Here is a 13624-nt window from a genome sequence, read left to right as displayed (position 1 = left end):
CCTGGCCAGTATTCCTCAAAACTGTCAAGATCATGCAAAACATGGGAAGACTGAAAAACTGTCACAGACCAGAGGAATCTAAAAAGACATGACAAATAAGTGCAATGTGGTATTCTGGATGGGATCCTGGGATATAAAATGGACATTAGTGGGAAAACTGGTAAAATCCAAATAAAGGCTGGTTTAGTTAATAGTAATATACGAATGATAGTTTCTCAGTTTTGACAAATGCATCATGGTTATCTAAGATGTTAATGTTAGGGGAAACTGGGTGAGAAGTATACAAGAACTCTCTGTACTAATCTTTGCAACCTTTCTGTAAATCTAAAGTTATTCTAAAATTAAAAGCTTATTTTGTTAAATGGGTACAATAATAGATATCCCTAGGACTGTTGTGAGGAACCAAAAAAATGTCTGGAATTTGGTCCCTAGCACAGAGCACACCCTCAATAAACGGTGGTTCATTGTCATGTGCACTCAGGTTCCCACATCATCTCCCAGGAGCTTGTGCCCTGCCTGCTCCGAGTATGTGCTCCAAGTACGTCTCTCCTGCTAGGCAGCAGGCTCTTGAAGGGCATGGCAAAGGCTTTCCTTCCACCTCTCAGTCCACACTAGCACAGTCCTGGGCAAAGGAAGATGCTAAATAAATTAATAATTTGTATCTTGCCCTTTTGGCATAATAAACATTTTACAGGCCAAAGTCCAGGCCTTAACATTTTCTATAAGTGTCTCTCTGCCTAGATAGAGGAGGAAGTTAGTCTTAAATTCAAAATGTACTTGCCTCTCCAGTGAGGAGAATTATCTTAAAAGAAAACAAATGCCTGTCTTTATTCATGGATACCAGGGCTGGGCAGTCTCTACCCAAGCAAACTTCAGATCCCCATGATGACAAGGCCTGTGTATGGAATTTCTGTGGGTAGGTGAATGCTGTTTGTTTCTTCCTTCTCCCTCCCCACGCTTTTACCCTCCAGGCAGAAAAATTACATAAAATTCAGGAGGCTTCATAGGTGCCTAGGAAAATAAATACCCAGTTTCCCTAATTGATAATTTTTTTGTGTGATCACTGGAACTTCTCTTACTTGGAGAAATGTATGTGTTGTAACAAGTATACCTAGAACTTAGGTCCTTGGAGTTTGTGATATTGTCCAAAGTGTTGTGATGTATAGCAATACTATGAGCAAATCATTTTTTGCATCTACAATACAATGGGTCATACATAGACAGCCCACTGGGAAAGTACTGAGTCACTTCAATGTGTTTTTAAGACCTAGCACTTCAAAGGCTATATTGTCTTATCCGTCTGACCTTGACCCCTGCCCCTTTTTGACCTTCAACCCTGCAGCCTTCAGCATCCCAGAAGTGAACGTGGACTGTAACGCCACCTCAGAGAGCTTACGATGTGAGGCTCCCCGATGGTTTCCCCAGCCAACAGTGGTCTGGGCATCCCAAGTTGACTGGGGAGCCAACTTCTCAGAAGTCTCCGACACCAGCTTTGAGCTGAACTCTAAGAATGTGACCATGAAGGTTGTATCTGTACTCTACAATGTCACGATCAACAACACATACTCCTGTATGATTGAAAACAACATTGCCAAAGCCACAGGGGATATCAAAGTGACAGGTGGGTTCCTTTACACGTTTGGTATGGGTTTACTGGGGTTATAATCTAGTGTAAACTAAAATCTAATTTCTTTAACAGATATATTATGTACCAGGGCATAGAAAGTTTCACAGAGATCTCGATCACAATTCCAGCTGGGATTGCATTATGTAAGAAGAAAACTAATACAAAACAATATTTATGGCATACAGGTCAAAGGTGGCAATGAGTTTTCATCTTGTATACCTTCTTACTGTCTGGAGGGCAGTGTTTAGGATTCTGAGGCCCTAACTCAGAAGGATTGGTTTGGTAAAGCAGTGGAGAAGTGATGATGATTTGAAATCTTTGATATATTCAGCTGGTGATCTACATCCCGAGTCCCCCAAAATTGGTTTGGGTCTATCCTGCCTTTGAGAAGACTTCTGATTTGAAGACTAGAGGTCTTAGAGTCTGCCTCAGTCTTTCTTATTCAGTCCTTCCAGGACTTGCTCAAGGTCCCACTAATACTGGCACAAGATTAATTTGAAAGCTCCAAATTAAGCTGGCCTCCCAGGCTGAGAAGACCAGGAGCCAGGGAGGCTCAACACCCTAGTCTCCCTGCAGTGCTTTAGTATATTACAAAACCTAGGGTTGAGCTAGTGTCAAGGAAATGCATAGACTGACTTATGAATTTTAAAACCATCCCTGCTGGGGTTAAATTGAATTCAAGCTATAGGGGAAGGAGTATATCAGGAGAACCACTGTCTTATATCAAGCCTAGTACCAAACAGAATACCTTGCACATTTTAAGTGCCCTTTAAATGTTTGCTGAATTTAACTGAATAAACCATATTTTCATCAGCTATTTTAAAAATAATTTTATTTATTTATTTATTTGGCTGCATTGGGTCTTCATTGCTGGGCGCGGGCTTTTCTCTCTAGTGGTGAGCAGGGGCTACTCTTCGTTGTGGCGCACAGGCTTCTCATTGTGGTGGTTTCTCTTGTTGCACAGCATGGGCTCTAGGCACACAGGCTTCAGGAGTTGTGGCACGTGGGCTCAGTACTTGTGATTCGCAGGCTCTAGAGTGCAGGCTCAGTAGTTGTGGCTCACAGGCTTAGTTGCTCTGCAGCATGTGGGATCTTCCTGGACCAGGGATCGAACCCGTGTCCCCTGCACTGGCAGGTGGATTCTTAACCACTGCGCCACCAGGGAAGTTCCTCATCAGCTATTTTTTAATTAAAATTTATATATACAAAAAGGCAACCTATGGAATGGGAGAAAATATTTTTAAATCATATGTTTGATAAGGGATTAGTATCCAGAATACATAAAGAACTTCTATAATTAAACAATGAAAAAGTCAAATAACTTGGTTAAAAAATGGGCAAAGGACTCGAACAGACATTTCTCCAAAGAAGATATACAAAATGGCCAACAAGTATATGAAAAGATGTTCAACATCCCTAATCATCAGAGAAATGTAAACGGAAACCACAGTATCACCTCATACTAATTAGAATGGCTACTAACAACAACAACAACAGAAAACAACAAGTGTTGGTGAGGAAGAGAAGAAATTGGAATACTTGTGTATGATGGTGAGACTGTAAAATGGTGCAACCACTATAGAAAACAGTATGGGAGGTTCCTCAAAAAACTTAAAATAGAACTTCCAAATGATCTAGCAGTCCCATTTCTGTGTATTATGTACAAAAAAACTGAAAGCAGTGTCTCAAAGATATATTTGCACACCCATGTTTACAGCAGCATTATTCACAATAACCAAGAGGAGGAAGCAGCCCCAATGTCCACCAGCAGATGAATGGATAAACAAAATGTGGTATACATACAATGGAACATTATTCAGCCTTAAAAAGGAAGGAAATCCTTTTGCATACTACAACATGGATGAATTTTCAGGATATTATGCTATAAGTGAAGCCCGTCACAGAAAGAGAAATATTATTTGATGCTACCATTTGATTCCACTTATAAAGTATCTAAAGTAATCAAATTCATAGAAACAAAGTACAATGATGGTTACCAGGAGCTGGGGCCAAGGGGAAAGGATACGGAGTTGTTGTTTAATGGGTATAGTTTCAGATTTGCAAAATGAAAAAGTTTTGGAGATTTTTTTCACAAGAATGTGAATATACTTAACATTACTGAACCGTACACTTAAAATGGTTAAGATAGTAAGTTTCATATTACATTTTTTACCACAATAAAAAAAGTATCTAATAAAAAATCATATATATGAGAAAGAGCTCTTCCACTATCCTGTGAAACAAACTGGTGACTGTACCAATTAGAACACTTTTAGTTGCCTATAACAGAAAACAAAACCAACTGAAGCCTAAGCTAAAAGAAGGAATTTATTAGAAGGGTATTAGGATGTCTCATGAAACCAAGGACAGAAAGTGCAGTGTGGCTTCAATAACAGCTGGATCCAAGAACTTAAATTCCATTCTTTGTCTCTCATTTCTACTTTATTCTCTTTGCTCTCTAATTTACTCTCTCTTGTTTTAGTCTATAGGGCAGAATATGGTTGCCAAGAGCTCCTACCTTTAAAAGTCTCTTTCACTCAAGAGAGTAACTAGACTGAAGCTCAATCCCTCAGTCTGATTCTATTGAATATATTCCCAGAACAGCTCCACTTGGGTCAGCTGCCCATACTTAGACCAATGAGGCAGTACCTGGATGGAAGGCCTTCCCAGAAGAGAAGGGGGAAATAAGCATTAGGCATTTAAAACAATGAGTGTTAACAACAGTATTTCAGTTTACATCTCAATTAAAAGCTCCAACTATGTAACTAATGTCTTCTAATAGAAATGGCAATAACCGAACAAACCACAGAAATTGGGCACAGCTTTTGTTCAGTGAGCAGGTTCTTTTTCCATACATGCTTATAGGATACATCAGAACAAGTGTTCCATGTACCAGTACTAGGACTATATCCAACTTTTAGAAGCATGACATAGCTCAAAATTAAGATAAAATAACATAATTCCTTCTTACCATGCACAAAGTAAGTTTTTAAACAACTGAATGAGGCCATGAGGTTTATATCCTGTGTTCTCTAACTATACTGCTAATCTGGGTCATTCATTCAACAAGTATCTATTTAGTGCCAAATATATACAAAGTAATTTGTAAGTCCCATGAAACACAGAGATGAATAGCACAGTTGTCATAAGAGAAGTTAATCAGTGTGGATACGGTACCCACAGGAAAGAGTAGTTAATTATGACTGTAGTGGCTCAATAGATGAGGAAGAGTTCAAGCTGGGTTTTGAAGAAAAAGAATGGTTTTGATAGACTAGGAAGGCATGAAGTCAGAAGCCTATGTCAATGTCCAGGGGAGAAATTATGAGGGCCTTAACTGGGGCAGCGACAATGGGAAGGAAAGGTGGGAGAATCAAAAGTTAATGAAGAAAATAACCTACAGGGCTTGGTGACACAAATGTGAAGGACGAGAGAAGGAACAAGTCAAAAGGGGTCTGATATTGCTATATCCAGGTTGCTTAGGAGGTTAGTAATGCTACCAACAACAAATATGAAAATGTAGGAAAAGCAACACGTCAGGTAAAAAGATGAAGATTTTAGAGCTGTTGAGTTGAAAGTGCCCACTATGTACAAAGGTAGAGATGTCCAATGCTTAGCACATTACCCAGCATACACCAAGTCTGGGGGAGACTGCTTCATCCCTCCTCCACATGTTTCCTTCCATGGGAAGAGATCCCCACCAACGTAACCCTTCTAGTCTCTCTTCTCTCCTCTTTCACTCTTCCCCAGAGGAAGAGAAATTAACTTTCCCAATTAGTGAGTTTATTAGGAGAAGCTGGGTATAAATAGCCCAGCTCCTCATTTTTCCTTTTCTCTCTAGCTAACCAGAAGTATACATTCTACTCTTCTCCTCTAAGCCAACAGTTTTCAGGGGTAGAATCTGCCCTTGTGGGAGGAAGCCTGCCCCAGTCTTGTGCTGCCTGTCACTGGGGAAGTCTGGGCTGCAGCCCACTTCCCTGCAGACAAAGCTTAATCCTTTATTATCAGATTTATCAGGAATAAAGGTGATTTTAGTCTTCCAGTTGCCTCACTTTGTCTTGCTCTTTAATTGGTTCAGAACTCAGCTGGGGAGAGGGTGTTTATTGGACTCCTTTGAACTCAAACAACAGGTGCTCAAAAATGTTTGCTGAATAATTATATTTTTAACTGACATATAGTAGCAACTGTAAATACAGATGTGGAATTTAGGACAGAATTCGGGCTAAGGAGGTGGATTTGGAAAATGATCAGCTTAATGGAAGTAATGTTTACTAGGCTTGAGTGGGGTTACTGTTATTGTCTTGACAGCTAATACTTACTGAATGCTTACTATGGTGCCAGGTTCTAAGTGCTTTACTTGTATTAACTCATTAATCCTCACAAGAATCCTATGAAGTTGATTATTATTATTTTGGCCCTATTTTATAGATGAAGAAACTGTAGCACATACAGAGTAACTTGCCTAAACTTGCCTGAAGTCACACAGCTAGTAAGTATCAGAGCTGAAATGAGCTAAATGACACTGGACTGTCCAGGGAGAAAATAGAGTAAAGAGTAATTTAATTTCTTCACTTCTGCCTTTCTCTACTTCAAAATGAGAACAATACTTTCTCATTACTCTGTAGTGGTGTGAGGAAAGCAAATGACACAGAACCTGTAAAGGTCACTGCCTAGAGGAAGAAAAATCTGTCTGACACCCAGGACTGGCCATGGCTGTTGGTTTAGCCTACTCTTTATTGGTAACCAACAGCAGTGTGTTTATTGGAATCGTTTTTCATTTGGCTGAGGGCTCACTGCAGTGGACGAGAGAATGGAACTTCTTTGCAGAAAGGGAAAGCTCTGCTTTTAAGCTAGTTACAGAAAGGTAGAGAATGGGGTACAAAACTGCCCTCAAATTAGGGCACAAGTTATATTAGGAACAATCTGTTCTGTTTTTGGGGGGTATTTTTCTTTGCTAACCAGCCATGTGAAGGAGACATCCAGCTTTTCCTCTATGACCCTGAACTTTTTTCTCTCCCTTTACAGACTCTGAGATTAAAAGGCAAAGTCACCTCCAGCTGCTGAACTCAAAGGCTTCCCTGTGTGTCTCTTCTGTTGCCATCACCTGGGTACTCCTGCCTCTCTGCCCTTACCTGATGCTAAAATAATGCACCTTGGCTACACAGAAACATGCAGAGTCACTGGTACGACAGGTGAGATGAATCACGAATGGTGTCGGGGAGCCACTATGTGTGTTTGTGTCCCTAACAGGAATCAAGCAGCTCCCAGCACCAGCCCCAGAGAGAAACATTTAATAACGTCAGGGCAGTAGGCACTATTTCCACTGCTATTGTGAAAGGTAAGCATTTGTTAACAAAGAGTAGAGACCTCATTGACAGACGTACAGGAAAAACAACTCTATGCAATTCAAATATTTGTGTAAATTCAAACACCTTTTCATTTATTCAGTCATCCTTGAAGGCAAATATATCTTATTGAAGACAAAGAGATATTTGGCCCTGACTCATTACTCTGGATTTCATAATGAAACATCATGACATGAGCATAATCGCTCACATAAGTGGCCTCCTCCCAGCCCCCCTCAACAAAGCCCCTGTTGACTGGAGACTTGACAAAGCACTCACCAACTAGCCCTCTTGCTAAGACTTCCCACTCTCACTTCACTCCTTTGGCTCTAATTACTGCTAGGACATCTCTTTCTGAATATTCTTCTGCATGTGGAATTTGTATACAACTGAGCTTGTGAAGTTACAGTCAACACTACCACATTACTCAGTGGCACTGCCACCATGCACCAGGCTCACAACCTTAGAGCTATTTTTGTCCCCCTCTGTCCTTCAGGTCAATTTGTTACCAAGCTCTACAGTATTTGCCCATGTGGTCTTTCAGATTGCCCCTAATCATCTCATGCCCCGACTAGTTCTAAAACCTTGTACTTGCTCCTCCCTCTGTTTCAGGTGATAGGAAACAAGGTGCCAGAATAAAAGTTTTCAAATGCTATTTTCATCACAGCAGTCCTTTACTCTGCAACCTAAAGTGACTCTCTGGGCACTAGTATATCAAAGTTAAAGTCCTCAGCTATGCAGTCACAGCTCTCTAAGTTTCTCTCCCTAAGGTTCCTCCTTCTCTCAGCTACCTACTACTGCTCTCTGGCCTTGCTCCCTCTCTCTCTGCCCCTTCCTGGAAATCTCCTCTACTCTGTGCTAATTCAGGTCCACACTTCCTTCACCCATTTCCTGCTGGTCCTTTTATCTCACATCCCCTTGGCGAGCATGTATAATTTATAATATCTTACACTCTCTAAGGCACATATATTCCTTGCCTAGATTGTTAAGTCCTCAAGGGCAGACAAAAATCTGTTGATCTGCTTTGCTTTTTTGAGTGTGGTAAAAAAATTTTTACATTTATTTTAAAAAATAGTGATTGAGATGACCTAGAGGGGTGGGATAGGGAGGATGGGAGGGAGGCTCAAGAGGGAGGGGATATGGGGACATGTGTATGTATATGGCTGATTCATTTTGTTGTGCAACAGAAACTAACATGGTATTTTGAAGCAATTATACTCCAATAAAGATGTATTAAAAAAAGTGGTTGAAATACAAATATAAAGTTGTATACTTAGATAAAAGGTAGTACATGGATATTGTAAAAATTGCGAAGGTGGTATGCAAACAACGAAATCAGAGGAAACCCTTTCTTATGGGGCTGCTGTGGACTCAGGTCAGATCATGTTTCCCGAGGTAAGCTTGTGTCGCTATAAACTTCCCTCTTAGAACTGCTTTTGCTGTGTCCCGTAGATTTTTGGATTGTGTTTTCATTTTCATTTGTCTCTAGGTATTTCTTTTTTATTTCCTCTGATTTCTTCATTGACCCATTGGTTGTTTAGTAGCATATTGTTTAGCCTCCACATGTTTCGGTGTGTTTTTTTTTTTTGCAGTCTTTTTTTCTTGTAGTTGACTTCTTTTGTTTCATAGCACTGTGATTGGAAAAGATGCTTTATATGATTTCAATTTTTAAAAATGTACCAAGGCTTGTTTTGTTGCCTAGCATGTGATCTATCCTGGAGAATGTTCTATGTGCACTTGAAAATAATGTGTATTCTGCTTTTGAATGAAATGTGATATATATAGATAGATAGATAGATATAGACATTAAGTCCATCTCGTCTAATGTGTCATTCAAGGCCAGTGTTTCCTTCCTGATTTTTTTGTCTGGAAGATCTGTCCATTGACGTAAGTGAGGTGTCCCCGACTATTGTTGTGTTACTGTTGATTTCTCCCTTTACGTCCATTAACATTTGCTTTATGTATTTAGGTGCTCCTATGGTGGCATATATATTCACAATTGTTAGATCTTCATCTTGGATTGACCCCGCGATCATTATGCAGTGTCCTTGTCTCTTATAGCAGTCTTTATTTTAAAGCTTATTTTGTCTAATGTAAGTTTTGCCACCCCAGCTTTCTTTTGATTTCAATTTTCATGGAATAACTTTTTCCATCCCCTCACTTTCAGTCTGTGTGTCTTTAGATCTGAAGTGAGTCTCTTGTAGGCAGCATGTATACAGGTCTTGTTCTTTTATCCATTCAGCCACTCTAAGTCTACTGACTGGAGCATTTAGTCCATTTAAATTTAAAGTAATTATTGATATGTATGTGTTCTTGTTGCCACTTTGTTAACTGTTTGGGGTTTGTTTCTGTCTTTCTTGTTCCTTTCTTTTTTTCTCTTCTCTTGTGATTTGATGACCATCTTCAGTGTTATGCTTGGATTCCTTTTACTTGTGTATCTAGCATAGGTTTTTGATTTGTGGTTACCATGAGGTTTTTATATAGCAATCTCTATATATATACATGATTGTATTAAGTTGCTGATCTCTTAATTTCAAATGCATTTGAACAACCCTGCATTTGTACTCTCCTTCCCTCATGATTACTGTTTTTGATATCATATTTTACATCTATTTGTTCTGTGTATCCCTTAACTGCTTACTGAGGATATAGATGATTTTTACTACTTTTGTCTTTTAGCCTTCTTACTAGCTTTGTGCATGATATGATTTCCTACATTTATGTTTGCCTTTACCTATGAGCTTTTTCCTTTCATAATTTTCATGTTTCCAGTTTTGGCCTTTTCTTTTTAACTTAAAGAAGTTCCTTTAACATTTCTTGAAAAGCTGGTTTGGTAGTGCTGAACTCTTAACTTTTGCTTGCCTGTAAAGCTTTTGATCTCTCCATCAAATCTGAACAACAGTCTTGCTGGCTAGAGTATTCTTGGTTGTATGTTTTTCCCTTTTATCACTTTAAATATATTGTGCCACTCCCTTCCAGATTGCAGAGTTTCTGCTGAAAAGTCAGCTGATAGCCTTATAGGAGTTCCCTTGTATGTTATTTGTTGGTTTTCCCTTGCTGCCTTTAATATTATCTCTTTATCTTCAGTTTTTGCCATTTTAGTAACAATGTGTCTTGGTGTATTCCTCTTTGGGTTAATCCTGGATGGGACTCCCTGCACTTTCTGGACTTGGATGTCTATTTCCTTTCCCAGGGTAGTGAAGTTCTCAGCTATTATGTCTTCAGATATGTTTTCAGTTCCTTTCTCTCTCTCTTTGCCTTGTGGGACCCCTATAATGTGAATATTAGTACACTTGATGTTGTCCCAGAGGTTTGTGTCCTCTTTTCATTCCTTTTTCTTGTGTTCAGCGTCAGTGATTTCCACTACTGTCTCCCAGTTCACTGATCCATCATTTAGTCTACTGTTGATTCCTTCTAGTATATTTTTCATTTCAGTTATTGTATTCTTCACCTCTGTTTGGTTGTTCTATCAATATGTATTTTCTAACTCTTTGTTAAAAACTTTTAACTTCTCACTCTTTGGATCCATTCTTCTCCCTAGTTCTCTGATCATGTTTACAATCACTACCCTGAAATCCTTCTCAGGTAGATTGCCTATCTCCACTTAGTTGTTCTTCTGGGGTTTTATCTTGTTCCTTCGTCTGGAACACGTTCCTCTGTCACCTCATTTTGCTACCTTGCTGTTTGTATTTTTATGTATCTGGTAGGTTGGTTACATTTTACGACCTTGGAGAAGTGATATTTTGTGGGAGACCTCCTATGCGTCCCAACAGCACACTCCTCTCTCGTCACTCAAGCTGTATGCCCTAGTTCTTCATATGAGGATTGCATGGGTCCTCCTGTTGTTGCAGGCTGACTATGTGGGAGGTCTAGTAAGCTTGGTTAGCCCTTGGTCCAACGTTGCCAGGCCCTGTCTCATGTGGAGGCTGCTGGCTGCAGAGGCAGCTGACTGCGGAACCCCACGGGGACCCAGGGATAGTGCTGGGTCATGAGTGGACGGAGTCAGGGTCCAGAAAACTCTGGTAATATTGTCCACTGACTGATGGGTGAAGCAAGGGTGTTAGTGCTGGTCTACTGGTGGGCAAAGCCATGTCCTAGAGTCCAACTGCAGGGCCCAGGGGTCCTAGGGCTGGTCTTGGATTGCTGCGGGTCGGGGTGGGGGGGGAGTGGGCGCGGTTCCTGACACAGTTGGGTCTGGGGTGTCTCAAAGTTTGCGTTGGCCTGCTAGTGGTTAGGGCTGGGGCCCAGCTGCTCCCCAGGGCAGGGTCTGGCCTACTGGTGGCAGGCTAGGTCTTCAGGCTCTGGGATTGTGGTTTTCTTGCATCTAGTGTCTGCCCCCTTGTGGATGAAGCTGGCCCAGAGGCTAGAATAGGCTTCCTGGAGGGCAGCATCAGGGTCCAGGGGATTCTGGGGCTGGTACCTGCCCACTGGTGGGTGGAGCTGGGTCCTGGGCCATGTCCAGAGGCAGCTATGGGCTCAGGTGGTCTTAAGGCAGCCAGTCTGCTGATGGGTGGGGCTGTGTCCCTGCCCAGATAGCTGCTTGGCCTGAGGCATCCCAGCACTGTTGACTATAGGCTGTTGGGTGGGGCCAGGTGTTGGTGCTGATGAGCTAGAAGGAGAGTTTCACAATGGCATTTGCCAGTACCAGTGTCCACATGGTAGGAGCTCCCCAAAATGGCTGCCATCAGTGCTTGTGTTCCTAGGGTGATATGCAGTTGCCTCCTGCCTCTCTGGGAGACGTTCCAGGATCAGCAGGTATGTCTGACCCAGGCTCCTATCAGATTACTGCTTCTGCCCTGGGTTCCAGAGCATGTGAGATTTCGTGTGCACCCTTTAAGAGTGAAGTCTCTCTTCCTCCCACCCTTTAGCTCTCCTAAAAGTAAGCCCCACTGGCCTTCAAAGCCAAATGTTCTGGGGGCTTGTCTTCCTGGTGCAGGACTCCTGGGCTGGGGAGCCTGATATGGGGCTCAGATCTCTCACTCCTTTGGGAGAACCTCTGCAATGTAATTATCCTCCAGTTTGTGGGTCACCCACCTCTGAGTATGAGACTTGACTCTATCGTTGAGTCTGCCTCTCCTACCTGTCTCACTGTAGTTCCTTCTTTATGTCTTTAGTTGTAGAAGATCTTTTCTGGTAGGCTCCGGTCTTTTTCATTGATGGTTTTTCTGCAAATGGTTGTGATTTTGGTGTGCCTGTGAAAGGTTAGCTCAGGGTATTTCTACTCCACCATCTTGGCTGGGGGTCTCTTCATCTGCTTTTCATTCTTTCTCCTGTTCTCCAAACACTATGGTGAAGTGCACAAAACAGATTCTTTGTAAGGAAATCTGCCAGTTTCCATCATTTCCGACCTCCATGGTTATCACTGGAGGGAGATTTCCCTAAGGAAACTATCCTTTGAGTATCTCATTAGTAGAAGGAGCCCTTTCTTCTTTCCTTGATTCCCACAAGGAAATGAGTTTTTAATATACTGTGACTAGATAATCTGACCTATAAATTATAGCTTATTCATCTTTATCTTGTATTCCCTTAGAGCAGTAAAATTTGCAGTCTTTTTTTTTTTAAATAAACCAAGACATACATGTTCACATGCAGTACACAAAGGGTTATATACTGTTACCTGGTTAGCTGCAGTTCCATCTCTTTCTCTCTAGAATTACAGAGGGATAACCTTAAATCAATTTTAAAAAAATAAATGAAGAGATCATTACTTGAGATACACATTATAACTGATCATGACACTTTAGGTCACACACATTGCCTGGTTGAGAACTCAGATAGAAGCCACCTTTCCACTTTTATCTAGGAGCCTGCCCATAGTTCCTCTCTCAGTTCCTGTTTGCTCTGAGGATGATCCCTTTCCTTAAGGGAAGATTCAAGCCATCTCCTTTCCCCTAGCAACCCATGATACCATGTGGCCTCAATAGACTATCATCAGAATACAGAAAAACAAGTGGAAGGGAGACTTTCAGTTCTTGATAAATGTTTGTTGAATGGCTATAATGGTATCCTATTGCTGTTATTTTCAGAATTCCAGGAATCTGCAGAACTATTTCACCACAAGATATGACCTAGTTTTATAGTTCTGGGGAGAAATGAATTTATGTCTAAAACTCAGGAGTGAACAAATAACATCAAGAAGAAGAAGCCAAAACCAACCCACAGAAGACTTCAATATGAAGAAGATAAATTTATCTTCAAAGACATATATGAAAAGTTGGGAAACAATTCATCTGAACTAGAGAAGTGTATTAGACTCTGAAGTAAAGTGAATGTAGAGACAAGTATATCCCCATATCTCAGGGACCTCCCCATCCCCATCCAGGGAGTGAGAGAATGGGCTACTGCATCTCATTTGTCTCAGAATCTTTAGCTATACTGCTGTAATGTTGCTCTGAGGAAGTTTCTAGAAAGTTTTGATTGCAATATATCCACATTTTATAATCCACAAATTACACTGGTGGATTCAGTAAGAAGCTGCTAATCAGCTGCCACTTCACAATTCAGAGGTAGCTGTATTTTAGTGATGGGTCAAATGATTCACTTTTCATTTACAATGAGAAAGTGCCCTGGCATCTCCTCCCAGCTGATACATGCTTAAGATATGTGGAAAATCACCATAATTTTAACATAAAAAATGTAGTTGGGCAACACTGAT

The 13624-nt window shown here is 40.9% G+C and overlaps 1 protein-coding gene and 1 long non-coding RNA gene across 16 annotated transcripts in view; one reads left to right on the top strand and one right to left on the bottom strand.

The window, feature by feature from the left end:
* The window catches only part of VTCN1 (V-set domain containing T cell activation inhibitor 1), a 69154-nt gene that overhangs the window by 51527 nt on the left and 4003 nt on the right, over positions 1-13624 (top strand). For 4 of the 5 annotated variants that reach the window (XM_027091195.1, XM_027091197.1, XM_027091194.1 and 1 more), the window contains 2 exons: positions 1343-1621; positions 6650-6816. In XM_027091195.1, the coding sequence (XP_026946996.1) occupies positions 1343-1621; positions 6650-6771 (401 nt within the window). In that variant the 3' untranslated portion in view covers positions 6772-6816. Of the gene's footprint in view, positions 1-844; positions 917-1342; positions 1622-6649; positions 6817-13624 lie in introns of all 5 variants that reach the window. The other variant, XM_027091193.1, reaches the window with a different exon arrangement.
* The window catches only part of LOC113611807 (uncharacterized), a 35891-nt gene continuing 25060 nt past the window's right edge, over positions 2794-13624 (bottom strand). For 7 of the 11 annotated variants that reach the window (XR_003429611.1, XR_003429605.1, XR_003429604.1 and 4 more), the window contains 2 exons: positions 12587-12637; positions 3751-4289 (listed from right to left, as the gene is read on the bottom strand). This is a non-coding gene — a long non-coding RNA (uncharacterized LOC113611807). Of the gene's footprint in view, positions 2845-3750; positions 4290-12479; positions 12638-13624 lie in introns of those variants that run through there. The other 4 variants (XR_003429608.1, XR_003429609.1, XR_003429610.1 and 1 more) reach the window with 4 other exon arrangements.

This window comes from Aethalodelphis obliquidens, unplaced genomic scaffold (assembly GCF_003676395.1).
Source record: "Aethalodelphis obliquidens isolate GAN/ISIS:26980383/991018 unplaced genomic scaffold, ASM367639v1 scaffold70, whole genome shotgun sequence".
Lineage (NCBI taxonomy): Eukaryota > Metazoa > Chordata > Mammalia > Artiodactyla > Delphinidae > Aethalodelphis > Aethalodelphis obliquidens.
Note: the sequence above shows the minus strand (reverse complement) of the source record. Positions and strands in the feature narration are given on the sequence as shown.